Here is a 27858-nt window from a genome sequence, read left to right as displayed (position 1 = left end):
TGAAATTTGCATTGTATTTTTCATATTAAATATAAAAGAGAACTGTTCTCTTTTAGACACAAGATAATGATTTGTTTACGTCAATGAAAAGTATAGGCCTTGTATTTAAATGAAGATCAGCTCCGAGACAGCATCAGGACTTTGTGAATAAACCTAAGAATGCGGCCAAGAATTCAAACCAACGTGTGTATGAGAAGAAAAAAATTTACTTAATAAATCCAGTTTGTCCGATACAATTGTAGAATCATTTTGACATCTACTTTCCTTAGCTCACTCAATTTCTGCAAAGTAAGTAATCTCTTGAGACAGGTGAAGAACGTGGTTAAAAATTGAGCTTAATTAAGGGAAAACATTTCTGGAAAGGGACAAATGCAAGCCCAGGAGGACTCCATCTGGATCTCAATTATATTGATCAGTACAAAGAGGTGATCCCTGCCACCTCCAGAATATGCAAATCTTTTGTACAACACAACTGAATGCTAATCATCAGCTTCAGCTGAATCAGTTGTGTTGCTCTGTTGTCTGCATTACCTGTCAAATCTCAGGATGCTGTAAGAAATAATGAACATGCCTCAGTGATTATGGTCAAAAATGCAATGCTAGCACTTAAGGTTCTTGCTGTTGCTTCACTGGAGCAGTTTTGCAAGATTATGGATACTCCCAATGAATCAAGGCCAACTTCCTTTCTACATAAAATGTCAGTGCTGTTAGAGGCAACTATTAACCAGCCACTTATCTATCAATGAAGGATTAATTGGCATTAAGGATTTATTGTGCTGCTTGGTTCTGGCTTATTGCTGTCACATTTAGGTGTGTTACATAATTTTCAAGTTGCTCCAGGGGTAAGGTGTTTTTGATGAGTGTCTTAAAGTACATTACTAAATGCTCCTCCCACAATTAAGGGTCACTGCAGGGCACAAAAACAGCAATCTGGGTTCCTGCAAAATAGGCGTCAGTGAAATACCATTGAGTGATGTGTCCAGGGTATTACATTAACCTTTATGTTCCAATTTCTCTCCCTGTATTGCCTAAAATGTGACTGTCTCACTGAAAAGCATTGCAGCCATAATTTATTGAGCAACACTGATTGTTGTAGGAAAATGAAGTGTAGACTAAATTAAGAGTTGCCGATGTTTAGCATGAATGAGTATGTAGCCAAGGAGATGGATCCTGATCGTAATGAAAAGTGGTGCTTGTCTTAAGAAAAATCTGTGCTGTAAACAAAAGTTCAGCATTTTTGATTTTTTTTTCAAAACCCATGACAAGATGACTGGGGGAATATTTTAAGTGTATCAGGATGACACAGGTGCTTTTCCATTGGTTCTCCTGAGTAAATGCAGTATCATGTGCTGTAATGTGTTACCAAGTCCAGAGGGCCTATGTTCTGTCTTCTTCTGTCCTGGGTTAACTGATTGGTCAAGAAAAATAGGGGTGTCACAACTGGCTTTAGCTTTAGGTTGGTGAGAAAAAGATATATGTGTTACTTTTCCTCCCCCAGTTGCTGGCTTGTGGGCCTTGCTAGAAAATGTATCTGTCAGGACATTGGAGGGGGACATATTGTGATTAACTATGTCAGCCCTAAAGTTGATAAGAGTTTTATCACATGCTGTCAAAGCTCTCACTTGAGGAATGAATGAGTTGCTGGAGCACTATTACCTCAGTAGGCCTCAATACCTTCAGGAAACTATGAGAAAAACTATTAGAAAAATTCATCAGCTATACTTCCATTCCCATGCAACATTTTTCACCCTTTCTGATTTGTCTCACAGATAATAGATAAAATGATAGCTGTCATTGCTTAAATTGCATACAAATCTGACTCATCCTTTACTAATGTTTGACCTTTCTATGACTGCATATTTTCTGTGTGATACATTGAAGATTTCTGATTTGATTGTGCGGTTCTGTGATTTCATGAAGTTGCATCTGTATATAGGCCCAAGTAGTACAATGCATCTTTGCCTGACAGTATACACTCAAATGGTATATCTCATATTTTGTCTAGAGAAACTGTTGGAAATAAACAGAAAGTTGATCAGCATAAAGAGGGATCGGCTAACAATTTGCATTTAGATACTTTCTCTGAAATATTCTCATGCATTTCTACTCATCAGGAGGGCAGTGGTGCAGTCGTAATGTCATCGGACTAGTAACCCACAATGTTCTGGTTCATGGTTTGAATCGCACCATGACGAATGGTGAAATTTTAATTCAATAAAATATCTGGAATTAAAAAGCTAGCATAATGGCGGGCATGTAACTGGTTCACAAATGCTCTTTGGGAAGGAAATGTGCCATTCTTACCTAATTTAGCCTACTTGTGAATCTGGAATCACAATGTGGTTGACTGTTAACTGCCCTCTGGACCCTTCGAGATCTGCAATAAGAAATTAAAAACATAAAATGCTGGAGATCACAACGGGTCAGACAGCAACCATGCAGAGAGAGCAAGCTAACGTTTTGAGTCTAGATGACTCTTCATCGGAGCTGAAGTGAAGTGCAGAAGTGCTTCACCTGGAAAGACTGTTTAGGCCCTAGGATGGTGAGAAGGGAGGAGGTGAATGGGCAGGTAGGTGTTGCACCTTCTGCAGTTACATGGGAAGGTGCTGTGGGAAAGGGGGCATGTGTTAGTGGTGAAGAATGGACTAAGGTGTTGGGTCAGAAGTGGTTGAGGGCCCTATCAACCACAGTGACAGGGAAACCATGTTCATGGAAGAAGCAAGCCATGTCAGCAATGCTGTTTTGGAAGGTGGCATCATCTGAACAGATGCTACATAGCGAAAGAACTGGGAGGATGGGATGGAGTCCTGCATCTGACCTGTCACTCATGTTTCCGACCTTGCCTTTTCCCATCACCCACAACAGCGTGTTCGGGTCCACCTTTTCCTCACTTTACATCCCAGCATCCCCTACATTCTAAACAATTCTCCACCATTCCAAACAACTCTAGCAGAATGTCACCACCAAGCACATTTTCCCCTTACTTCCCTGTCTGCATTTTGTAGGGATCGTTCCCTCTGGGACAGCTACTCCATTCATTGACTACTAACACCATCATCCTTTCCCACAGCACCTTCTCTTGTAACTGCAGAAGGTAGAACAACTGTCTCTTCACCTCCTCCCTGCTCACCATCTAAGCGTTGAAACAGTCTTTCCAGGTGAAGCAGCATTTCACCTGTACCTTCTCCAATCTTGATTATTGTATTTGCTGCACCCCATGTGGCCTACTTTACATTGGAGAAACCAAACACAGACTGAATGACTGCTTTGTAGAACACCTCCAGTCTGTATGCAAGCATGACCCCAGCCTTCCCGTAGCCAGTTATTTTAAGACAGCATTCTGCTCGCATGCCCATGTTTCTGTCCTCAGCACGCTGCAATGCTCCAGTGAATCACAGCACAAACTGGAGAAACAACATCTCATCTTCAGATTAGAGATAGCAAGAACTGCAGATGCTGGATTTCTGAAGAAGGGTCCCGACCCGAGACATCAACTTTCCTACCCCTCTGATGTTGCCTGGCCTGTTGTGTTCCTCCAGCTCCACACTGTGTTGTCTCATCTTCAGGCTAAGTACTTTCCAGCCTTCTGAACTTGAGTTTAAAACCTGCAAATTGTGGACCACCTCCCATTTTCTCCCTTTCTTTTAGCTTTACTTGTACATTCTCTGTCATCATGTCCTCTCTGCCCTCCTCCCGTCTCAGTGGGACTGTCTGTTGTTTCTAGTCTGACAATTAGACACACCATCGTTCTGCTATTCTCACATTCTGAACTATCAATACCTTTTCGCCCCAGTACTCTACACCCACCCCCACCATTTTCCCCTAACCCAACTCTAGCTTAAATGCTGCACCCTTCACATTTCACTTCAGCTCTGATGAAGAGGCATCAAGATGCAAAACTTCTGTTTGCTGTCTCCATGGCTTCTGTCTGACCCACTGTGATCTCCAGCATTTGTTGTTTGAGTACAGATTCCAGCATCTGCAGTAGTTTGCTCCTACAATAAGAAATCAATCTGTATGTTTCTCTCAAATGTTGACAAACCTCCTGGTGTGCATTTCCAACAGTTAAAATTTCTAATATTTGTATACTTTCTTGTATCTATATGTAATCAAACCATTTTGTAATGTAGCTGTAATATAGAAAAGCCGATTCTGGGTTGTAAGTCAATCCAAAGTGTCAAATTAATATCTTTTGTGATGTGCATGTGATCATGTTATTTATGACAGTCCATCTTTCTGTTCTAGTCTGTCAGGTCAATGCCAGTATAGCCTTGGTTAGTTGCTGAGTATATAAATTTACATTCCATTAAACATTTGTAGCTTGAGAGGCTATACACGGGCTATTCCTTGGCCCCTCTATGTACAGTGATAGAAAGGCCTTAACTTCCAGTGCACCTTTGTGGCTGTTGCTACAGACTTCAGTGTATTCCTCTGTTTGTGCCTGTGAGCCTTGGAATATGCCAGTCCAGACCACTTGGTCATGGCCAGCTTTGTGCACTGGAAGGCCTACAAGTTTCAGGCAAGTTAAAGAGCATTTTCATCAAATTGACCGCCTTCCAGCAAACATTAATATTTATTTCAGCACATGTCCCTAGGAACAGTAGAGTACAAAGTATTGTGTTACAGATCTACTCAGAATGAACTTTGCCAAGAACTCTTGCAGGATGTTGTATGAAAATGCACATTCCAGAACAAGATCAGTGACAGGTTCTTTCTTAGGACAGCTACCTTTCTTGAGGGCAGCATGTATTTATTGCCAGAGATGGTGTGTCTGTGTGTGTGTGTAGAACCTGATGGGGAGATCCTTCTCACTCTGAGCTAAGCTACACCTTTGTGCCATTTTGAAAGTTTTAGTGATGAGGCATTTTGTCTAAGTACTTTACCAGTCTGCTCCTACCTCCTTTCTCCACAGCACTTTGAGAACGTTAAATGCAGACACCTGCCTGATAGACTAACAGCCAAAAACGTTTCTGTAACAGTCAATTATACTAGTCCCTATCTTTAAGATTCATCCTACATACCCATAGCCTGCAAAGTAATCACTACTTTTGGTATCTTTCGAATGTGTTTTTCCAAATGGGAGTGATATTGACGATATCATTTTAAGGGGAAGGCTTGGATTGTTCTCAGTTGGATTTACCATTTCCTTCTATTTCTTATCTGTGATTTTTTTTTGCTTCCAGCTTTCTGGAGCTGGTGCATGCTGGACACTTTGCTATTCCATGTGCTCAGGATTTGGGCTAAATTGTTTCCATAGTAGCACATTGTTGTAGTAGTTTCACATGCAGCAAACTCTGTTGGATAGTAATGAAGGTGAGGGAGGTTCGGTCTATTTCTCTACATTTCATATGGTTCCACGTAGTTCGACTAATGCTCAGATGGCGGCAGCCATGCTTCACCCATTAAGTACTTGTAAGGACAGAATCAAGTGGAAGTTGGAATCCCCATGCAGTCAATGTTATATTTTTGAATCATTCATTGACCAAGTGTACAGCAAAAATACCACAGATTGCTAGCGTCTGATTATCATTAAATAGTAAAGTGTTTGCTGATCTCTTAGAAAATTTTGAGTCTGAGGTTATGACTGGAATGAACTGGATGAGAATCTGGGATGACTTGAAATGGTGGATGCCTGATGCCCTTGATTTGTGTACGTGTATTTTCTGTCACTTCTATCTCCTCCAGTTCTTCATCTCATTGTCTAAAGCTGTTGTTCGTTCAGTAGCAGAGACCTCAGCAATTGTCCTGAAGGACCAATGGACCCAAAATATTAACTCAGATTTCTCTCCACAGATGCTGCTAGACCTGCTGAGATTTTCCAGCAATTTCTGCTTTTGTTCCTCGGCAACTGTGTTCCCGCTTCTGAAGGCCTACACCTTGCTAATTTCTCCTGAATTTTCAAAGCTCTTTCGGAAACTGACTTCTTGAAACAGACTTGACAACTCCAACTAAATCTTTCTGCCTTCTGTTCGGCTGTTTTGGATCTTCTAAGACCTTGCGGTTCATTTCTCACAAATTGGACCTTGTGCAAATTCAGATTATTGATGGTTTCTCCCTGCAAATCTTGAAGGTGCTGACTGATCAAAATTTGCTTAGTTGCTGGTGAAGTAGCTAGTTTTCCTCTACAAGCCTAGATAAGCATTGACAAGATACTCAGTATATAGTGCACTCTGTCATTTGGTCTCCTTTATATTAGCATTTTTCCACTGAGTTTCTGTGTAATGATCAGAATTGGATCTCTGGAAGAATTGCTTTGTTCACTGATTCGAAGGCAGTCATCTAAGGTTAGCTAACTCAGTGCAGATTGGACACTTAGCTAGTGTAAATCATTTGCGTAATGCTTGTACCTGCTAAAGCCGTGAAAGATTGTTGATAGTCTTACCACTCTTATTGGAGCCGTTTCTTCTGTTCACAATAGCTTACACAGTGCTGGTTATCAAATGTCAGTTCTTTTGAACTTCTGATGAGGTGATTTTATAACATCAAAGAGATTGGAATCCGTGAAGGGTCTAGGCCCGAAACGTCAGCTTTTGTGCTCCTGAGATGCTGCTTGGCTTGCTGTGTTCATCCATCTCCACACTTTGTTATCTTGGAATCCATACCACCTGAGTCGTTTGAATGCAGCACAGTAACTCTCATACAGTTAGCTGATTAATGTTGATTTTAACCTGAAATACCGGCATTTCCTCTCCAACTGAGCTACTTGCATTCTCACAATAGCTAATGACTTGGCACCTGTAAAGCTGCAGGTGGAATGTAAGTTGAGTGACAATCAACTTGTTGTAAATACTACCGTGAGAAAACCTACATCTCCAAAAAAGCTTAAAGGGAAAAGAAGCTGCCTGTTGGCAACACATTCATATGCAAAGTAGTGTAGAGCCTGATGTCGCACACTGAAAAGGCATTATACTGGACTGATCCTAATAATTTTTAACAATGTAGCTCTCAGTCATAATCAGCTACTTGAGAGGATGTTGAAACACTGTTGTAGGCATCAGAACTTAAAAGATACTTATTTAACTGTGTCGGACCAAGGGCATATAACCGAGACCCAAGAGCCCATTTCAGAGACACCTGCTGATGTCATGTAGCAACCAGAGGAGCAGCAAAGGAGGAGCAAGAAGAAGAGAAAGGTGATATCTACTGCAGTAAAATTTTGCATTATATCCAGTGTTTCAAGATAGTGACAGAGTGGTGACACTTTGTGTATAACACACTGAAAAAAACACTTTTTAACTGTATTTTATATAAATATGACAATAAATCTAGTTCTAAATATATTATGCAACACATCCAGGTACCTGTAAGTGAACCAACTAGCCCAGCTATTGAGAAAGTGATAATGGGAACTGCAGATGCTGGAAAATCCAAGACAACAAAGTGTGAAGCTGGATGAACACAGCAGGCCAAGCGGCATCTCGGGAGCACAAAAGCTGACGTTTCAGGCTTAGACCCTTCATCAGAGAAGCTCTCTGATGTAGGGTCTAGGCCCGAAACGTCAGCTTTTGTGCTCCTGAGATGCTGCTTGGCCTGCTGTGTTCATCCAGCTTCACACTTTGTTATCTCAGCTATTGAGAAAGTTGTTTCATTACTGATAGTGTTGGGAATAGGGTGAAGGAAAAGAACTATCCTGTGAGCCCCATTCTTGATGTTTCACATTCTCAAAATTCAGTTGCAGTTTCATGACAGAAAGAGATTAAGACCACAGTATTTTCAACCTAGGAAGTGGCCTAAACATGTGGAAATTTGAAACTTTTGACTAACTGACTATTATTGCAATTGACTAAGTGCAATGCACATCACACAAACCATAAGTGACCTTTGGGTGAATCCATCCTTTCTGATTGTTTTAGCTTCTGTTAAACTTAGTATGTCAAAAATGTCTGAATGAACCTTTTAAAACATATACCATTTTGTTTGCCAGTTTTATTCTTTGCCTTGAAGGTATTGGGGCTTTTGCATTACCAAGTTTTATAATCATATTTCATTGTACTAGAGGCACTGCTGCACTGTTGATAACTGATTCCCTACTCTGTAATGGATCTATAGTACTGTCACTTAACTACGAATAGAAAATGTTTTTTAAAACAAATAGTGTGCAGTCATTGAGTCATAGTTTACTGTTGGCTCTAATTTGAAAATACCCATTATTTCATATTACACTAGAGTCTAACTACAATGTCAGCCTAATGGCCCTTGAGAGTGTGGTGATAAACCACTACCTTAAACTAATGCAATCCTTGTCATGTAGCTGCTGATGGAGAGCAAGTTCCAGACTTTAACCCAGTGACAATGAAGGAACCTTAATGTAGTTCCAAGTCAGGATAGATTGTGATTTGGAGGGCTACTTATTTGGTGGTGGTCCCTTGTCTTTGGTGCAATGTAAGAGGAAAGAGATAGCTAGATCTTTCAGGACTGAAGTTGGGAGACAGGCCTTCATGAAAAGTGGGAATAAAATTCGAAAATTGTCAAGCAGTTCTATAGCAATTGTTAATTTTAAATCTGAGATTGGAAGATATCCAAACATGTTAAGAGATATGGGACAGAAGTAGGACTATGGAGTTAGGTCGTAGAGTGGATTAGGTCTAATGGAATGGCAAAACAAAGTCTAGGGCTCATATGAACAATTCCTGTTCCTGTGTTCAATGCCTTAATTATTAAGGTCATAATGTGCTGTGATGTCTTGTGGTGACATGTCTCCAGAGCAGGAGTGACAAAGACATATGGTAGCCATGTTGAGCCTGCTGTTGCCTTGCAGGAGAGAGACAGTTTTAACCTTGAGAGCTGTAGACCGAAATGTTTAGTTTAGTGACTTCAGCTTTGAAAACTGCATTCTCAGCCTCCCTTAGCCTGTTAACAAATTCCTTAAGAAGCTTTCAGAGATAGTAGGAACTACAAATCACGGAGAATCTGAGATAACAAGATGTAGAGGTAGATGAACACAGCCGGCGAAGCAGCATCATAGGAGCAGGAAAGCTGATGTTTCGGTCCGAGACCCTTCTTCAGAAATGGGGGAGGGGAAGGAGGTTCTGAAATAAATAGGGAGAGAGGGGGAGGCGGATAGAAGATGGATAGAGGAGAAGATGGGTGGAGAGGAAACAAACCGGTCAAAGAGGCGGGGATGGAGCCAATAAAGGTGAGTGTAGGTGGTGAGGTAGGAAGGAGATAGGTCAGTCCAGGGAGGACGGACACGTCAAGGGGGCGGAATGAGGTTAGTAGGTAGGAGATGGGGGTGGGACTTGAGGTGGGAGGAGGGGATAGGTGGAAGGACAGGTTAGGGAGGCGGGGACGAGCTGGGCTGGTTTTGGGATGCGGTGGTGGGAGGGGAGATTTTGAAACTTGTGAAGTCAACATTAATACTATTAGGCTGCAGGGTTCCCAAGTGGAATATGAGTTGCTGTTCCTGCAACCTTCGGGTAGCATTGTTGTGGCACTGCAGGAGGCCCAGGATGGACATGTCATCTGCAGAATGGGAGGGGGAGTTGAAATGGTTCGCGACTGGGAAGTGCAGTTGTTTATTGCGAACTGAGCGTAGGTGTTCTGCAAAGCAGTCCCCAAGCCTCCGCTTGGTTTCCCCGAAGTAGAGGAGGCCACAACGGGAACAGCGGATATAAGAACCTTAATGGGCAAATATTTGAAGCCGAGTGAATTTTGTGTCATCACCTCTATCCCACATCGTGGAGAATTGCTTTGTATTCCAGAAATCATAGGATCCAGTTTCTGCAAGAACCTGATTATCAAATTGCGCCCACGTCCCCTTCTGACTCCTTCAGCAATTGTAAGTTCTGCCCTGTGAGTGTGACCCAGTTGCACGCCCATTGAAAAACATCCCTGCAAAGTTGTGTCACACCGTTGTGATAGTAGTTATATTCTGTTGAGAGAAGAGGCAGTTTATGACATTTTAAGGTGTACACCTTTCATCTGACTAAAGATTGATTGCACCATTACCTGGCAAGATTCTCCTATGTGTTTCATTCATAAGCAGGGAGGTGCCTTTATAACAATTCTTTCAAACCACTTCCTCCTCCTTTTGTGCAGATTAGCAAATGAGAGCAGGTTAGCTGCAGTTGCAGAGAACTTTGTTTGCATTTTCAATTCCTGACGTACGTGTTCTTCTTTAATGTTTAAATGACTGCAAGAACGCCCACCCCCAACCCCTACAGCCCCACTGTAGGCGTAAACATTTTTTTAAAATCCTTATTTTTCTTCCTCAACTTACTGAAGACACCTGCTTATTATGGTGTAGTGTTTTGTGAGAACTGGCAATGATCTTGTAGCTCTGAAAAATTACCATTTTAATGTGTCAGTGCTGGTAGTGAAATATCAGCAACGTATGTGATAATGGGGCAGTATTACAACTCAGCCTGATCAATATCAACACTGCGTGTGCTTCCAGAGGATTGTCAACGACTAACAGCTAGACAATGAAACGCTTCCTAAATTCCAACCATTAATCTTGGAGTATTTTGGCTGATTGTATCATTGCCTGTCCTGAAATCAACTAATACAGCGTAGCCTATCCAGAATTGCAAAAAATGATCAAAACTTACTCCCTACAGTTTAGGAAGAGGCCATTTGGCCCATCAACTCTTTCCCAACCTTATGAAGAGTATCCCACCAGGCTCTCAACCCCTATTCTATCTCCATAAATCCTGCATTTATCATGGCAATTCCACCTCGCCTGCACAATCCTGGACAGTAGGAGACAATTTAACTGGCCAATCCACCCAACCTGCACATTTTTGGACCATGGGAGGTAACCAGAGCACCCAGAAGAAACCCTTGCAGACACAGGGAGATTGTGCAAACTCTACACTCACCAAAGGCTGGAATCAAACCTGGGTCCCTAGCACTGTGAGGCAGCAGTGCTAATCAGTGTGCTACCGTGCTGCCCCCAGAGGTTGTTATATAGGGACTTATATAGGTGGTTATACAAGGTGTAGAGCTGGATGAATACAGTACCCAGGTAGCATCAGAGAAGCAGGAAAGCTGACGTTTCGGGTTTGGACCCTTCCTCAGGAAAAGGCTCTGAAGAATGGTCCAGACCCAAAATGTCAGCTTTCCTGCTCCTCTGCTGCTGCCTGGCCTGCTGTGTTCATCCAACTCAGAAACCTTGTTATCTCCGACTCCAGCACCGGTTGTTCCTACTATCATCAGATGGTTATGTAGGGATGTTTTTGCTTTTCTTTTATCCCAGAGTGTGAATTTCAACTCTACTCCCCTCACCCCCTACAATGGTTGATGGAACCTTCAACTGTGTCCAACCCACTGCATGCACTTCTATCCTCACCCCTTGCCTTACTTCTCAGAATAAAGTTTCCCTCACCCTAACTTTCCACCCCACCTGTCTCTGCATTTAAAGGATCATTCTCTGCCATTTCTGCCATCCATTGAGGATACCACAGTTGAACACATCTTCCCCATGCTCTCCAGTGCCAGTACTGTGCAGTGTCATTCCCTCAATAATACCCTTAGACATTGAGATGAAAGGGGTTAAAAGGGAAAGAGCCACACTCTTGGTGATTGCATTGGAACATACCATGGGAAGGGGAAGAAGTGCTCGGAATGATAGCAATTATTATATAGACGCATATGATTTTATAACTTGAGAGTGGGAAATTTTCTCTTGGTTCCCCCTCCCCCTCCCAAACATACACCAGAATGATTTCCCTGTGGAGCAACCTAGAGCAAAAGGTCATAGTTTTAGGATGGGAGCTGCAGATTTAAAATAGTGACGAGGAGGAATTACTTCTCTTATAGGATCACAACCTGTGGATTCATTACCCCAGAGAGCAGTGGATGCAGGGTCATTGAGTAAATCTAAGGACAATAGAGACAGATTTTTAATTAGTGATGTGTTGAAGGATTATGGAGAGTGGGCAAGAAAGTGGAGTTGAGGCTGAGGTTAAGTCAGCCGTGATCGTATTGAATGGCAGAGCAGGCTGGAGGGCTGAATTGCCTACTCCTGCCCCATGTTCTTATGTTCTTTGCTGAATTCAAACTACCTGATCTTTGAACAGTCCTCCACCAGTCTCCTACTTGTTTTCTCATGGTCTATTGCATGTTCTTAAGATTAAATTGATGTCAGTAGCTTTCTAATTATTCTTGCTGTTTCCTAGGTTATGCAGGGTCTAGTGGTTGGATGGCTGACTCAGCGAATTGTAGAAAAAACCCTGCTTCTCTGGTCCATTCTGCTGATTTGTCTGGTGGGTTTGGCTATGGTAAGTTTTTTTTGATCTTGTGCAATACTCTGGGCTTGTCCTTCACCTTACCTTGTAGAGCAAGAGAATAACGAAAGCACGTCTTTTATGAGCCAGTGAGTAATGTACTGGGTGGTGTAAAGATTAAGAAGTGTGTGCACACAGGATGTAAAAAATGTTGTAGAAAATGAAAAGAAAATCATAACGCCCTTGCGATTTCATTCCTCCCTAGTTGCTTGCAAAGTGTCATTCCGGAGATTAATCTTCAACTCCTGAAAACTCTGGGTCACTCCTGGAGTGTTGACACTAGGGGAAGGGGGTGGGAGGGGTGGGGGGGGCTGCGGTGGGGAGAGTGAAAGAAGAGAGAAAATTGGCAGTTCAAAGAGAAATGTTAAAAGCTTTCGTCCATCACCGCAGGAACCCTATGGACTGTCTCACTGTGGCAGCTGTGCTTGTGGATATGACTTTAATAGCAGGATGTAGCTCATAGCTTGAGGCTAGTTCACATCCTCAAAATGATGTAATGATAAAGGTCACAGGGTAAGAGTCAGAGATTCTTCCTGTGCAACTTAAAGCATGCTCAGACTGGGGTATTCTATAGGTTTTGTATAGGTAGGTAGAATTTCATTGCCTCAAGCAAACAGAGGGGTGACAGCAACAAAAATGAGAGTGTTGTTGGGTGTTTCTAAAGTCCTTTTGAATGTTGTTCTTGGGTCTGAGGGCTTTTTTTGAAGAATAAGAGCAAGGATTATAGGAGACTGAAGCCTTGGAAGATCAAATCACTCATAAAAATACTTCAGGGCAGTTTTCGAAGATTTTCTTCACTATTCTTTGCCTGAACTCCTTTCTCTCTATTCTGGAGACATTCACTGTTGCTCAGTTAGTTTATCATGTAGTTTCTGACATATTTCACTGAAGTGGCATTTTTTTATTCATGGAATGTGGGCACTGCTGACAAGAAGGCATTTACTGCCAATTCCTGACTCTTCTGCCTGATCTTAAGCTGTGATATTGCTATTTAACAAAAAAATCAGAGAGGAACATGTTCACAGTTCGTGGTCTGTGCCATTATGATTGTGTCATTTGGTTTTAATTTCTTCTTTTGTCCCAAGTTTAATGGTTTCCATCTGTTTTTCCTTCAGGCACTGATGACAAACATCTTCCAATTTTGCCTCACTTGCATCCCGATGTCTCTGGGAATTTCTGCTTTCTACCTCACCACGAATAGTATCTTAACCAAAATAGTTCCTCCCACAGACACTGGTAAGTGGACAGTACAACACAGTGCTTCTATTAAACAGCCCCATCAAACCCTCCCACTCCCTTATGATTCATTATGAAAATAGTGATTTACTGAGCCATAAGGTCCAGAAAGTTCCAAGTTGAAAGAGAAAAATCACAAAACTTCCACTTTCAAAAGATTAATAAATATATTCTTATGCAGAAAAAAAATCAAGTTTGTAGGGCAGTAAGATAGTGGGACTGATTGGATAATTCTTTGAAAGAGCTGACACAGACACAATGGGCCAAATCACCACCTGAGCTCTGTGATTTTATCATATTGCCTCACATCCTTATCCATTGTATCCTGCCGGATTATGTGTACATGTGAATAATTCAGCGAGGTCAGAACTTGCCACGTCTATTATGTTTCCTCCCCTACTTTCCCCTCCTTATGTTACACTATGATGCAAAGGTTATCTGGCTAAGTTCATGCATAATGTTTCGTCATGGCTAAGGTACTGAATGGTTGCCCTTTTCTTGCAGCTGGAACATAGTATCTTCACCATGTCAAGTTTAAATTTCTCTAAATTGTTCATGGCTATCATCCTTGCCTCAGTCCTCAGTGAGTCCATAACTGCAACCCGCATCCTCACCTTTACACATGCAGACTTCTCCATTACCCTTTCATATCAAAGGTCCATACATGTCCCATGCCCTAGCAAAATTCTCACATTAGCTTTTCAAACCCTTTATCCCAGTCTATCCTAATAGTTTTATTCTCACCTCTTGATAAGATGTTTTTGAGTTCAAGCCCCATTCCAAACTGTAGACTGCTATACCAGTGCAGCACTGAGGGTGCACTGTGCTATTTCTAATTAAATGTTAAACCAAAATCAGTTTTACTCTCTTCCACTGTTTTAACAATGCCTACTTTATATTCACACTTTCAAAGAGGAAAAAAGGAATTTTCTCCAATGGCTGAGCTATTTGTCCCTAAGCAACATGACTAAAGCAAATAATGATGATTACCTCGTTGCTGTTTTTGGAACCTTTCTGTATATTGTGTTTTTGACTTCTCATTGGTGACTGTACTCCAAAAGAGCTTCCGTTGACTGTAAAATGTGTTAGGATGTCATGAGATAATAGAAGACGCTACAAGAAAAGCAAGATGGCTTTTCTTCTTCATATGCATCCTGTACTGCTCCAACACAAAGCTCTCTCTGACCTTATTCCTCTGCTTCCCTATTAATAGATATACCCTAAACCCTCTGCATAATTTGGCTTAATAAACAACTTCACACCATTCTTCACGGTTATGCTTTGCTTCATCTCGTACAATCCCTCCCTTCTTCTTTTTCTGCTGGAGAGCCACGTTTTTTCCACCTAATGCTGTGACTTGAGGCACTTTCCCTGTGCTTAGAAAAACAAGAAATTTAAACCCTTGTGCTTCTAGGTGCAGCTATTATTTTTATGCTTCTTACCCGATGATTTCCCTGCTCCTTCTATCCAGGTCTGTTGCAACTTTAGAGGGAGAGACCACGTTCTCCATCATATCCATGGTGCCATTCAGTGGAAACAAAATGAAAATACCTGACATTTTCTTGGCCCTGAGCAATAGAAAGGAGCTCAGCTATACCAGGCTGGGATACTGTGCTGCTGGAGTAGTTCAGCTGAGTGAGGCAGATTGAATTATTTAAGTGGTGGGAGTTGGGTTATATGACCTAGATTGGGTTACTGTGTTGAAAGGAAAGTTTGGGCTCTTTGTACCATGCCTTTAAATTTGCATTTGTTTTGCTCTCTCGTTCGTTATTTAATTGTGAATTTCTTTCTTTAGGTGCAATGTTGGGGTTGAATATGTGTGTTCACTCTCTCATTCGCTCAGTATCTCCCGCTATTGGAGGCTTCCTGTTTGAATCATATGGATTTTCCTCCTTCGGATATATGCAGTTCCTGGTTAATTTGTTTGTCTTCTTCTGCATCTTGATACACAGAGCCAATTAAAAATGTCAGAGTGGCAATCAACAGGGGAAACACTTTAGCAACTAAATTGACTTCCAGAAATGGTCAGGGTTCAGATGAAGTCTATCATTAGATTAGAAGGCATGCAGTAACAACTTAATTTGTGAATAATTTTGTCATCTAGCACATCAGTAGTTCTGCACCACAGCAAGTATGCAATGAGATGGCAACGTGGTAGCTTAAAATACTGTACTGCCAGTGACTTGATCCAACCTGAATATTTTCTTGATATCAAGTGGAACAAATGGGTAGATAAAAAACAAATTTTGGTGATTGTGAAATCTAGATCTGAAAGGCATATCCAGATCTTTTAGGAATGAATTTCAGAAACACTTTCTCACACACGTTTGCCACAAATAAAGAATTTATGCTACATTAGTTTTACTTTAAATCTGAGATGGACAGAGTTTTGTTAAACAAAGATATTAAGGAAATGTGACATAAAAACAGTGAATTAGATTACAGATTCGCCATAATCTTATTGAATGCCAGAACAAGATATCTATATCGTTTATTCCTGTAATATGTTCCTGTAGTACATTTTGAGAAGATCTCAAATTGGAAAATTACACATTGTAAGTGAGAAAGACTAACAAAATGCCATGGCAAGTCATTTTTCAGGCCTTCCTGCTATCAGACCATTTGCCCAAGGTTGACCCATCCATCTAAAGCCAAAATGAGCCACTCTAGTGGCCAATTAAGAGCCTCTTCACTTCTTTGCTGTCACCTTGCCCACTGTGTAGGAATATCTCCACACCAACTGGCAGCCTCCTAATGGCCCGTGGTTAGTGGGCCCTCTTTTTCAGACCCTCTTTTCCCAATGAGGGGCTCCCAGATTGCAGTGGCTACCCCCACAACATCAACACCACCTTCTCTTACTGACCCCACTTCCTAACACAAAAAATATTGCTTGAGGCCTGTCTTACTGATCCGTAGACCCCACTTATCTGCTGCATGAATGCATAATCATTTCTGTGTTCTCTTTCCTCAAGTTGCCACCCCAGAGAGTCCACACTCTTCAGCTCAATGCTGAGCTTCTGACTCTCTGATAGAGTCATAAATATAATGTGACCCTGGGTCCCACCACCCTCTAAAATTCTGTAATTTTGGCCTCAGCAGTGGGAACTCTGTTGAGTTGGGAAATTCCTGACCATAAAGTTTGTTTTTGCTAATTATAGATATCTGTGGAATCCAAGAATGTCAGTATGCAGCTGGTGGTTGCTTGAAATCCAGAATGATAAAAATACTGAATATAGCACAGAACAGGACAGAGCCAACATGATTATTATAATTGGAATAAATGCTGATCATTCAGAGGCAGACGCAATTTAAGTGCATCAGAGATAATGGGAACTGCAGATGCTGGAGAATCCGAGATAACAAAATGTGGAACTGGATGAACACAGCAGGCCAAGCAGCATCTTAGGAGCACAAAAACTGACGTTTCGGGCCTAGACCCTTCATCAGAAAAACTGCTGTTGTGCAGCATTTCGGTCATAGAGTACGAATGGGGACAGTGACGTTACGGTTTAGCTACTGAGTTAACAGCCCTGAGATAATAGATTTTCACCATGGCATGAATTCAGTATATTTCTCTGATGGGACCTGTTCAAAAATGACCACAAGGGTTGAATTAAAAACAAATATTGGAAAGACTGAACAGCTAAGATGGCATCAGTGCAAAATGGAAAAGGTTATGCTTACATTTCAAGTCTTTATCAGAATTGCTGAGAGCTGAAATTTTGTAATAAAAAACAGTGAGTTCTCTACCCAGTCTGATACTAATTTTAGTGCCTGGTACCTGACCACAAGACAAAGACTGAGCCAGCACTGCCTGTGTTACAAGATCAATTTCTAAAAGTTACATTGAAAGTTAAAATGGGAGCAGATCCCCAAGTTAAATTCATGCTTCATAAACAGTAATTGTTCAGGCTTTCTGTTCCTACAGATGAAGGGGGACCACACTGCAACTGACAATTTAATTACAATGCTATAATGCTTTTTGTATGTGTTTGACCAGGCTTTTAATCTAAAGTTGTAAGACATAATAGTATCACATCACTACTAGTTGATGCTCTAAGAAACTATGTCATGATGTGTTAAAGGTACTAGCTGCTACATTTACGTAACAGCTGCTGGTGCACAATATCAGTACTAGTAATGACTCCTGCAATGAAAAATGCCAAATGCCAAATGACTACTTATGCCTGGTGTAGTCAGACTTAAGTTCCAGTATTTCAAATACAGAGTCTTCAGTTTAGGATTGCTAGTTGTTCAGGATTACCCTGGAGTCTCCAGGAATTATGGATTAATCACCAGGACCCTGCTGAAAAATCATTAGGTGCTCAGATAGTTCTACATCCTATCGCCTCATTTATCATACAATATACTGAATATGGATCTATACAGCTTTTTGATTAATCAGTAATCATCTTATCAGGTATCCAAGATTCTGTTCACTTTCCAGTTGGTGAGTGAAGCTGAGATGACCAGTGGTTTTAGATTTTGTGATTAAATCTCCAGGAATACATCCAATCACAGGTGGTAGTCTTGCTTGAACTGCCTCAGCCCAACTCTCTGAAACATCCTTCTGAGTCATCTTATCTCTTGACCTTTGAAAACTGCCTCAAAATTCACTTCTCCAATAAAGTTCTGTCACCCTTAAACTGTTCTTCATGCTTTGGCTGCCTGTTCTCTTATTTAGATAATTTTGCCACCTTTTGACATAATAGCAGTCATCACATGGAGGGTACGTGATGCAATGAAGGCAAGAATTGTGTAAGTTCAGTAAACACTGTTGGGCATGCTTCCACAAGACCTGTTGAATGTTTGAGGTGTGCGGGTTATAATGTATTGGGCCAGTGCAGTGACTGAGAAGATGTGACATGCATAGCAACTTAGATACACCAAATTTTTTAAATCACTCATTACTACACAGTTTAACCTGATCTCAATAGGTGAAAATGCTGTTGGCTTTCTCCGTTTGGACCTCCGGCCAGAGCTAGTTTAACAATTCAGCCATGCTAGAGATATCTGTCATAAAGAGAACTTCCTGGATGTGAGTTTGCTCGCTAAGCTGGAAGAGCTTCCAGCTTCCAGCTTCCAGCACAGCGAGCAAAGTCACATCCAGAACCTCAACCTGAGCTACAAATCTTCTCAAAACTCACTAGAGAACTTTCTATTTTGCTGAGGCAATTATGTTGATTTTTCATTTGAAGCCAGAACATTTGTTTTTCTTAATGCAACAATACTGTAACACTTAGCATGGCGTACTATGGAATGCCCTATATCTCTTGGTTTGGGTCAAGGGGACAGGAGACAAACATCTATGAACTGAGGTGGATTCATAACTCTTCCCCCTTGTACCTCATGCACATCTCTGCCTGAATACCCAAGCAGGTCAGGTCGGAGGAGATCAATTTTGGAAGCTATGATCTCTAATAAAGCAAAAGCCAGATCTTCACACCAGATTCAGGAAAAAAAACACTGATTTGGGCTAACAAGGTGGCCACTCAACACCCTCTATCTTCTTGATATTCCCAACAACAGCTGGAGTTCTGAGGTAAATTTTGCATCCATCAAAACAAATATACAGGTCCTTGTTTACCAAGAGAAGCTTCTACATTGTTTTCCCCATGAAAAACAGTCAGTAGTGACAGAACGCTCTGCACATTTATCAGGCAGCAAGTTTCCTCACAGGGTACAGCATGATTAATTGGCATATCTGGCCAGATGAACACACCCCTCTCAATTGTACATGCTTCATGAACAAAAAGTGTACTGGTTCCTTTAATTATTGTATAAGTGCATGTCATGGGACTTTTATTTTGTCAATTGCATTTCAAAAACGGTTGGTAAAATCTAAGATCAATAAATGGGCCGTTCTTCAGGGAACAATATTGTCCCCTCCAAAAATAGAAACAAAAATAGAAATTTCTGGAAAAGTTCAGCAGGTCTGACATCAGCTGTGGAGAGAAATCAGAGTTAACATTTCAGGTCAAGTGGCCCTCAGAACTCCTCTTCAACCTTTGTTTATGCCCCCTCAGACTGCCAGGATAGAGCTGAAAACTGTTGGAAAAGTGGGTAGGCCATCACCAAGGATATTCTAGAGCCATCTCTACATTTAGGGGTACCAGCAAAAGTCTCCAATACCACTGTGGTTTGTTGCCATTGAACATCTTTGTCCAATGCAATATTACCATGGAGCAGTTGAAAGAAAAACCCCAACCTCTTCCAGTGGCAGAAGAAGATGTTGACCCAAAAAGCTGAGAAGATGCATGCAAAACCTGAATTTCTAAATGGCATAACTTGCCATTTACGTATCTGTTCAAAATTAAATGAAATACACAAAAATTGTTGTTATGTGAAAGATGTGTTTGGCTCCAATAGAACAGTTCGGGAGAAGGGAATTGAATAAGGGAGGAGTTGAGTAGCTGGAGATATGACTGGTGGAAGTGAACTAGGATTGATCATTCAGAAGACCAGCAATGGCCTCTTGTACTGCAATGTTATGTGATTCTAGGATGTCATAGGGAGAATAGAAAGCAGAGATGGGGGAGTGGTAAGAGAAAATGTGTTGGATGGTGGCATGATGTTTTAGCTGACAGATGATCCAAAGAATGTGTTGGCTGCTTGGAGGAATGTGAGGAGAAAGGAGGCCCTAGACACTTGAGAGGGAAGTGAATGCAGGATGTAAGAAAGATATGGTTGAGAAGGATCCTTTTAATCTCTGTAGTGGAAATCATGCTATGGGCTAAAAGGAACAATATTTCAAAAGCTTTGGTGTTTTCAGAGGAGATGCGAGAGACAAAGAATGGAATTTGCACTGGATGTAAGTCATGATCCAGGTGACACCTGTTTATTCATTATGGTTACATATGGTTGCACACTACATTGAGGGTGTAAACCTCAGGAGCTTTGAAATTGCTACATGATATCATGGGGGTCTTCAACTTTCCAAATATTGACTGGGAACACTATAGCTCGAGTACTATAGATGGGTCAGTTTTTGTCCAGAGTGTGCAGGAGGGCTTCCTGACACAGTATGTAGATAGGCCAACAAGGGGCAAAGCCACATTAGATTTGGTACTGGGTAATGAGCCCGGCCAGGTGTTACATTGGGAAGTAGGTGAGCACTTTGGTGATAGCGATCACAATTCTGTTATGTTTACTTTAGTGATGGAAGGGGATAGGTGTATACCACTGGGCAAGAGTTATAGCTGGGGGAAAGGCAATTACGATGAGATTAGGCAAGATTTAGGGAGCATTGGATGGGGAAGGAAACTGCAGGGGATGGGCACATTAGAAATGTGGAGCTTATTCAAGGAAAAGCTCCTGTGTGTCCTAGATAAGTATACACCTGTCAGGCAGGGAGGAAGCTGTAGAGTGCGGGAGCTGTGGTTTACGAAGAAGGTGGAATCTCTGGTCAAGAGGAAGAAGAAGGCTTATGTTAGGATGAGATGTGAAGGCTCGATTAGGGCACTTGAGGGCTACGAGGTAGCCAGGAAAGACCTAAAGAGAGAGCTCAGAAGAGCCAGGGGGAGACATGAGAAGTTGTTGGCGGATAGGATCAGGGTAAACCCTAAGGCTTTCTATAGGTATTTAAGGAATAAAAGAATGACGAAAGTAAGATTAGGCCCAATCAAGGATAGTAGTGGTAAGTTGTGTGTGGAGTCAGATGAGATAGGGGAAGCGCTAAATGAATATTTTTCAACAGTATTCGCTCTAGAAAATGACAATGTTGTCGAGGAGAATACTGAGATACAGGCTACTAGACTAGGTGGGATTGAGGTTCACAAGGAAGAGGTATCAGAAATCCTTCAGAGGGTGAAGATAGATAAGTCCCCTGGGCCGGATGGGATTTATCCTAGGATCCTCTGGGAAGCCAGGGAGGAGATTGCCGAGACTTTGGCATTGATCTTTAACTCGTCATTGTCTACAGGAATAGTGCCAGATGACTGGAGGATAGCAAATGTGGTTCCCCTGTTCAAGAAGGGGAGTAGAGACAACCCTGGTAATTATAGACCAGTGAGCCTTACCTCAGTTGTTGATAAAGTGTTGGAAAAGGTTATAAGGGGTAGGATTTATAATCATCTAGAAAAGAATAAATTGATTAGGGATAGTCAGCACGGTTTTGTGAAGGGAAGGTCGTGCCTCACAAACCTTATTGAGTTCTTTGAGAAGGTGATCAAACAGGTAGATGAGAGTAAACCGGTTGATGTGGTGTATATGGATTTCAGCAAGGTGTTCGATAAGGTTCGCCACAATAGGCTATTGTACAAAATGCGGAGGAATGGAATTGTGGGAGATATAGCAGTTTGGATCGGAAATGGGCTTGCTGAAAGAAGACAGAGGGTGGTAGTTGATGGGAAATGTTCATCCTGAAGACCAGTTACTAGTGGTGTACTGCAAGGGTGAGTGTTGGGTCCACTGCTGTTTGTCATTTTTATAAATGACCTGGATGGGGGCATAGAAGGATGGGTTAGTAAATTTGCAGACGACACTAAGGTCGGTGGAGTTGTGGATAGTGACGAAGGATGCTGTAGGTTGCAGAGAGACATAGATAAGCTGCAGAGCTGGGCTGAGAGGTGGCAAATGGAGTTTAATGCAGACAAGTGTGATGTGATGCACTTTGGTAGGAGTAATCGGAAGGCAAAGTACAGGGCTAATGGTAAGATTCTTAGCAGTGTAGATGAGCAGAGAGATCTCGGTGTCCATGTACACAGATCCTTGAAAGTTGCCACCCAGGTTGACAGGGCTGTTAAGAAGGCATACAGTGTTTTAGCTTTTATTAATAGAGGAATCGAGTTCCGGAACCAAGAGGTTACGGTGAAGCTGTGCAAAACTCTGGTGCGGCCGCACTTGGAGTATTGTGTACAGTTCTGGTCACCGCATTATAAAAAGGATGTGGAAGCTTTGGAAAGGGTGCAGAGGAGATTTACTGGGATGTTGCCTGGTATGGAGGGAAGGTCTTATGAGGAAAGGCTGAGGGACTTGAGGCTGTTTTCATTAGAGAGAAGAAGGTTGAGAGGTGACTTAATTGAAACATATAAAATAATCAGACGGTTAGATAGGGTGGATAGGGAGAGCCTTTTTCCTAGGATGGTGACGGCGAGCACGAGGGGGCATAGGTTTAAATTGAGGGGTGAAAGATATAGGACAGATGTCAGAGGTAGTTTCTTTACTCAGAGAGTAAGGGAATGGAACGCTTTGCCTGCAACGGTAATAGATTCGCCAATTTTAGGTGCATTTAAGTCGTCATTGGACAAGCATATGGACGTACATGGAATAGTGTAGGTTAGATGGGCTTGAGATCGGTATGACAGGTCGGCACAACATCGAGGGCCGAGGGGCCTGTACTGTGCTGTAATGTTCTATGTTCTATGATTGTATAAATGAAAATGTGTGTATTCTGTGATTACTTACTGCTTTTGAAAACTGTATGAAGCACAGTGGAAATTAGCCATGCCTTCATATGTTTATTCATTAATAAGACCAGCTTGTCTCCACTCCTGGTTATTTATTCATGTTCTGTATATGCCATTTGATCATGCTGTTGTGATGTAGACGAGCATTAAGTATATCTATTGCAAAATGGCAGAAATAAAATTTTGACAAATAAATTTATGGTATGGAGACCTCAGTGCAAGACTCCACGTCTCAAACTGCTATAAACCTGACTGTAGGGTCTAAGCACTTGCATCTGAATAGGTTCGTTGACACTGAATTGCCCTCTGGGCAATTACGGATGGGGAATAAATGCTGCCTAGCTAGCGACAGCCTCATCCCATTACTGAATAAAGAAAGAAAACCAAAATTTGGCAGATGGAGTTTAATATAGTTATGAGTGTGCTTATCCATTTTGGTGTTAAGAATAGAAAGGCAATTTATCATTTAAATGGGAGCAATTTCAGACTGCATTGGTACAGAGGGGCCTGGATGTCCTTGTGCATGAATCACAGAAAACAATCATGTAGGTGTAGCAGGTAATAAGAAAAGTAAATGGAATTTGGTATTTTTTGCTAAAGGTATGGAGTATAAAAATATGGAAGTGCTGCTGCAACTGTATATGGCATAAATGGGACTGCAGCTGGAAAGTTGCATGTAGTCTTGTCCCCTTACTTTGGGAGTGATGTAGTTGCAGCTATATTGGAGACAGTTCAGAGGGAAGTCACTAGATTGATTGCGGAGGTGAGGAATTTGTTTTATGAAAAGAGAAAGAGCATTTTAGGTTGAGACTCTAGAGTTTCGCAAAATGAGAGATTTAACTGAAGTATATGAGATGCTAAAGGGGATTGACAAAGTAGTCATAGAGAGGATGTTTCCTCTTGTGGTGCTATCTGGAACAAGAGATCATATTTTTAGGAAAAAGGGTAACAGATTTAAAACAGAAATGAGGAGAAAATACTTCTCTCATGGGTCATGAACCTGTGGATTCACTACCCTAGAGTACAGTGATGCTAGAACATTGAGTAAACCTAAGGAGGAGATAGATTTTTAATTAGTGATGGGTTGAAGGATTATGGAGAGTGGGCGAGAGAATGAAGTTGAGCTGAGATTAAATCAGCTATGATCGTATTGAATGGCAGAGCAGGCTCAAGAGGTTGAATTACCTAATTCTGTTCCTTATATACATGCAGTTCATTCCCAGTAATTATAAACCTAACAAAACTTTGTACCAAAAAGGCTATTGTCATTGTCCTTTTATTGCCAAAAAGATCATCCTTCAAGCATGAACTTAAGACCACGAAGAGCAAATATCCAAGGACTGTTCAGAATGGCAACCACTGTATATGATTGTTGCCCTGTGTAAGGCAAGGATAAAGGAATTAACGCAGTCTGCAGATTCTGTCTCCATGTGCCATGGAAAATATTCCCTGGGTATTAACTCTCGCCTAGTGTTAGAAGAGCTACTAATTTGCCAATAATAGTTTCCATGTTAGTCCAGAGCAGGAAAATTGTTGGTTAAGTGTTTGATGATTATATGTGATCATGTGAATACAGCTTAGATAACCCTGCTTATCTCACAATGAAATATGTCCACCATTCCTTAAATTTATAATCAGATTAGAAAAATTGTATTATTAGTTATATTCTGCTGGGAATGGCACCACACCCATCTATTCAGTTTGTTCTAAGATTCCTGTGATACGAGAACTAAGAGTCCTGTCAGTACTTGTCTGTTCACCTTTTGAAATCTGAATCAAACTAACTCTACAGAACAATTAGAATGGGGTTCACAGAAATGATAGGATCAAAAATTACTTCTGATCATTACACCAGATTGGTAAAGTGACATTATTTCTATAGTTTGGCAAAACTTTGGTGTCCTTGGGCTAAGTAGATTTCATATTCATAAATCACTATTCAGTGATCTATGCTGGCAACCATAAAGATGTGGTTAGGTAATCAAGAGGTCACTTGGTTCAGCTATAACGTTCACCAAGGTTGACATTCTGCAGGCATGCCTACATAACCAAATTACCTTGGCTAAATACTTGTGAAATTGGGAGTGGGAGGGTTGCAGCAGTTGTGGGAATTAGTGTCTTGATGAATGAGTAAAAGGCAGGGGGGGGGGGGGGGGCAGGTGTAAGTGTCATTAACCTTGTTGCTTTTCTCCTTCCCAAAAGGAAGTGACTATCTCTGATGAAGGGTCTAGGCCCGAAACGTCAGCTTTTGTGCTCCTGAGATGCTGCTTGGCCTGCTGTGTTCATCCAGCCTCACATTTTGTTGTCTTGGAATCTCCAGCATCTGCAGTTCCCATTATCTCTGAATCTGTGGGTTGTACCTGGAATCAGTTCAGCTTTCCAACAACCCAATCCTCAAAGGCCAGGCAACGCAGACCCATTTGTGCTTTAGATTTCATTTGGTGTCTGTCTGGTTTGACTTTTATTGGTCTGGAGGATTCAAAAGAGCTAATTGACTTGTTTAAAAATGTAGTCAACCAACAATGTCACTGATCTGATTGATCAGCAATCAACTTTCTATAATGAAAACAGTGACAGACTATTTGTAGTCTAGAGATGCCATGGTAAACAGTCATGGCTCTGAGCCTCAGCTGTAGGCTGTACCATTTGCTTTCCATGCCTTATGTAAATACAATAACCGAACAAAGGAAGAGAACAAAAAGGGCTGATTTGTTTTTTAAAAAACTTTAATAAATATGCACAATTAGATTACAAAATAATTTATGTGAAAAGTTGATGCAAAGAGATAAAAGTTCTTGGGTACTGCAATAGACAAATAAATAGAGAAAGATTTCTATTTGGCCCCCTACAGCCTCCTTTCAGCCTGGCTTTCCACTGGCTCTGAATGCAGCGGCTCGGATCGATTTGTAGAAGCATCTCCGAGGACGAAATCGCGTTTGAATCTCTCACAATCCCTTACACAGTTTCCTTCATCCACAACTCGGATTGAGGCATTTCCTTGATCAAATTTGGCTGTCTGGAAAAAGACCACATTGCAGTTAGTGACTGCAGCATTTTCTACCATTCTGCAACCATGTAATTTTCAAACATTTAACATTAGGCAAAACAAGCCCAGTATTTTAGCTTTCAAGTCTATGGAAGTGAGTTCACACCTGTACATCAATAGGATGAAAGGAAAGAGTGTTAATCGGTCAAATTGTGATGAGTTTAACAGTAAATTATAGTTTAATGTCAACCTAAGATTGATAAGCAAATTAACTGATTTATTTCATGCCTTAAATTTTTCTTCCTTCCAACTCTTAACCTTGAAATCACCAAGTAACCACTCTGCACAAAAGCAACTAAGCGGCAATGGGTAAATTCACACCAGTTCAATCTTACCATTGGCTGAAGATGCACACAACACTAGATAGCAAGTAGGAAAGAAACTTCTGATCGTTTGGTTTAGAAGCACTGAGAACATTAGCTTCCATTTTTAAGTTACTTGGTTTGAGTTCAGCTAACTCATAGCTCGGCTTGGGATCTTCCTGCTGAATGCTAAGCTGATTAAAATTTTGAACCTGACAAGTGTAACACGGGTTCCCACTGAATGCGTCGTCAGGCCGCCATCACATGCTAAAGATAAAAAGGCACCTCGAAAGGAGGAATGAAGGGACTACTGGAACTGACCCTATCCCGGAATGAGTGACTCATTCCCACATCGGGAAGTGGGAAAGTCTCAAACGCCCACAGATTCTGAGGTCGAAGGTTGGCTCTGCCGACATTGGAATTCGAGACTCCACGTGGCGGAGCGGAGTTTTACTACAGCCTATAGAAGTGAATTTTTTTCCTAAAAAAAGACTGGGGGAAGCAGGTTGTTCCAAAAAAAAAGTAAAAAACAGGGGTTTACCCTGATCTCACTGGGAGCCCGAGTCAGGCTGTAACCCGCACTAATAATGTGGGATTTCCCCAACTAGCTCAGAAACAGAGAGAGAGACTGACCCAGTTCTGACAGAGACAGGGAACGCCGAAGGAGGACTGAATATAAAATACTTTGGGGAGAAGGAGTGGGTCCAGTCCTTACCTGTGCAGCATCGGGGAAGAGGTGGTGGAGGAGACGGGGAGCAGGTTTAAGGTGACCTTCCCAACACTTTCTCCTGTTGGTCCGGGGACGGGCTCTCGCTCTCCTGCCGGGATTTGAAGCTCTGGATGGCTTTCCTGTTCTTGAATTCAATGAGAGCCATGGTGATGGCCGAGTGCCAGCAGCTCTCCCCCAGGCACCTGAAGTCTATCTCCTTGTTGTCGGTGGTCACCACAGTGAAGTAAACGTACTTGCCGGTCCTCTCCACGCAGTCTACCGTCCGGATCTGCTGCAGGGTCAGCTCCTTCCTCCGGGAACGCCTCTGGCAATCCGGGTAGAGACCAACGCTGTCCCGGGTCAGGACACAGTATTTCTTTTTCCAGAGCTGGAGCAGGTTGTCACTTCTCTTCTCCAGCACTCCCTCTTGGATCACCTGGGCGCCATCTGTGATCTTCATACTGACAGCTTCTCTTTCTACAGTCTCAGTTGTGCAGAGAAAGGAACCGGCACCAGGGCAGATGATCAGGCTGAATACAGTCAAAACTCTTCACTCCTACTGCTGCTCTATCCGGCTGCGCCCAAACTGCAGAATGAGAATTTTCTTTCCTTCCTTTCTGATAAAGAGTCGCAGTCCGGATCCCGCCCACTTCCTGCCTCACCCACTTGAGGATGATGAACCATATTCCCCTCCCACTCCAACATTAAAGCTCTTTTTGCAAAAGGAATCGAGCGCCAGACTCTGAGAAGCAGAGATAATGGGAACTGCAGATGCTGGAGAATCCAAGATCACAAAGTGTGAAGCTGGATGAACACAGCAGGCCAAGCAGCATCTCAGGAGCACAAAAGCTGACGTTTCGAGCCTAGACCCTTCATCAAAGAGACTCTGAGAAGCAGGCGTTTTCTCTCTCTGCCGTCCAAATCGAGTTTG

General features: G+C 41.9%; 2 protein-coding genes across 6 annotated transcripts in view; one reads left to right on the top strand and one right to left on the bottom strand.

The window, feature by feature from the left end:
* slc22a18 (solute carrier family 22 member 18) overlaps nt 1-20680 on the top strand; it is a 99776-nt gene extending 79096 nt beyond the window's left edge. For 2 of the 5 annotated variants that reach the window (XM_048545129.2, XM_048545130.2), the window contains exons 9-11: nt 12120-12221; nt 13343-13463; nt 15259-20680. In XM_048545129.2, the coding sequence (XP_048401086.1) occupies nt 12120-12221; nt 13343-13463; nt 15259-15425 (390 nt within the window). In that variant the 3' untranslated portion in view covers nt 15426-20680. The remainder of the gene's footprint in view (nt 1-12119; nt 12222-13342; nt 13464-15258) is intronic. The other 3 variants (XM_059651989.1, XM_048545133.2, XM_048545131.2) reach the window with 3 other exon arrangements.
* Nucleotides 20681-25613: 4933 nt separating this feature from the next.
* phlda2 (pleckstrin homology-like domain, family A, member 2) lies at nt 25614-27533 on the bottom strand. Its single transcript, XM_048545688.1, has 2 exons — nt 26934-27533; nt 25614-25886 (listed from the first exon to the last, which is right to left on the bottom strand). The coding sequence occupies exon 1, from the start codon at nt 27385-27387 to the stop codon at nt 26980-26982; it is 408 nt and encodes a 135-aa protein (XP_048401645.1). The 5' UTR covers nt 27388-27533; the 3' UTR covers nt 25614-25886; nt 26934-26979.
* Nucleotides 27534-27858: the final 325 nt, after the last annotated feature.

Source organism: Stegostoma tigrinum, chromosome 17, assembly GCF_030684315.1.
Source record: "Stegostoma tigrinum isolate sSteTig4 chromosome 17, sSteTig4.hap1, whole genome shotgun sequence".
Taxonomy (NCBI): Eukaryota; Metazoa; Chordata; class Chondrichthyes; order Orectolobiformes; family Stegostomatidae; genus Stegostoma; species Stegostoma tigrinum.
The sequence above is the reverse complement of the archived record's forward strand: the minus strand, read 5'-3'. Positions and strand labels throughout refer to the sequence as shown.

Coding starts and splice junctions, on each gene's coding strand:
- phlda2 (XM_048545688.1), bottom strand. CDS start 27,387: ATGAAGATCACAGATGGCGCCCAGGTGATCCAAGAGGGAGTGCTGGAG.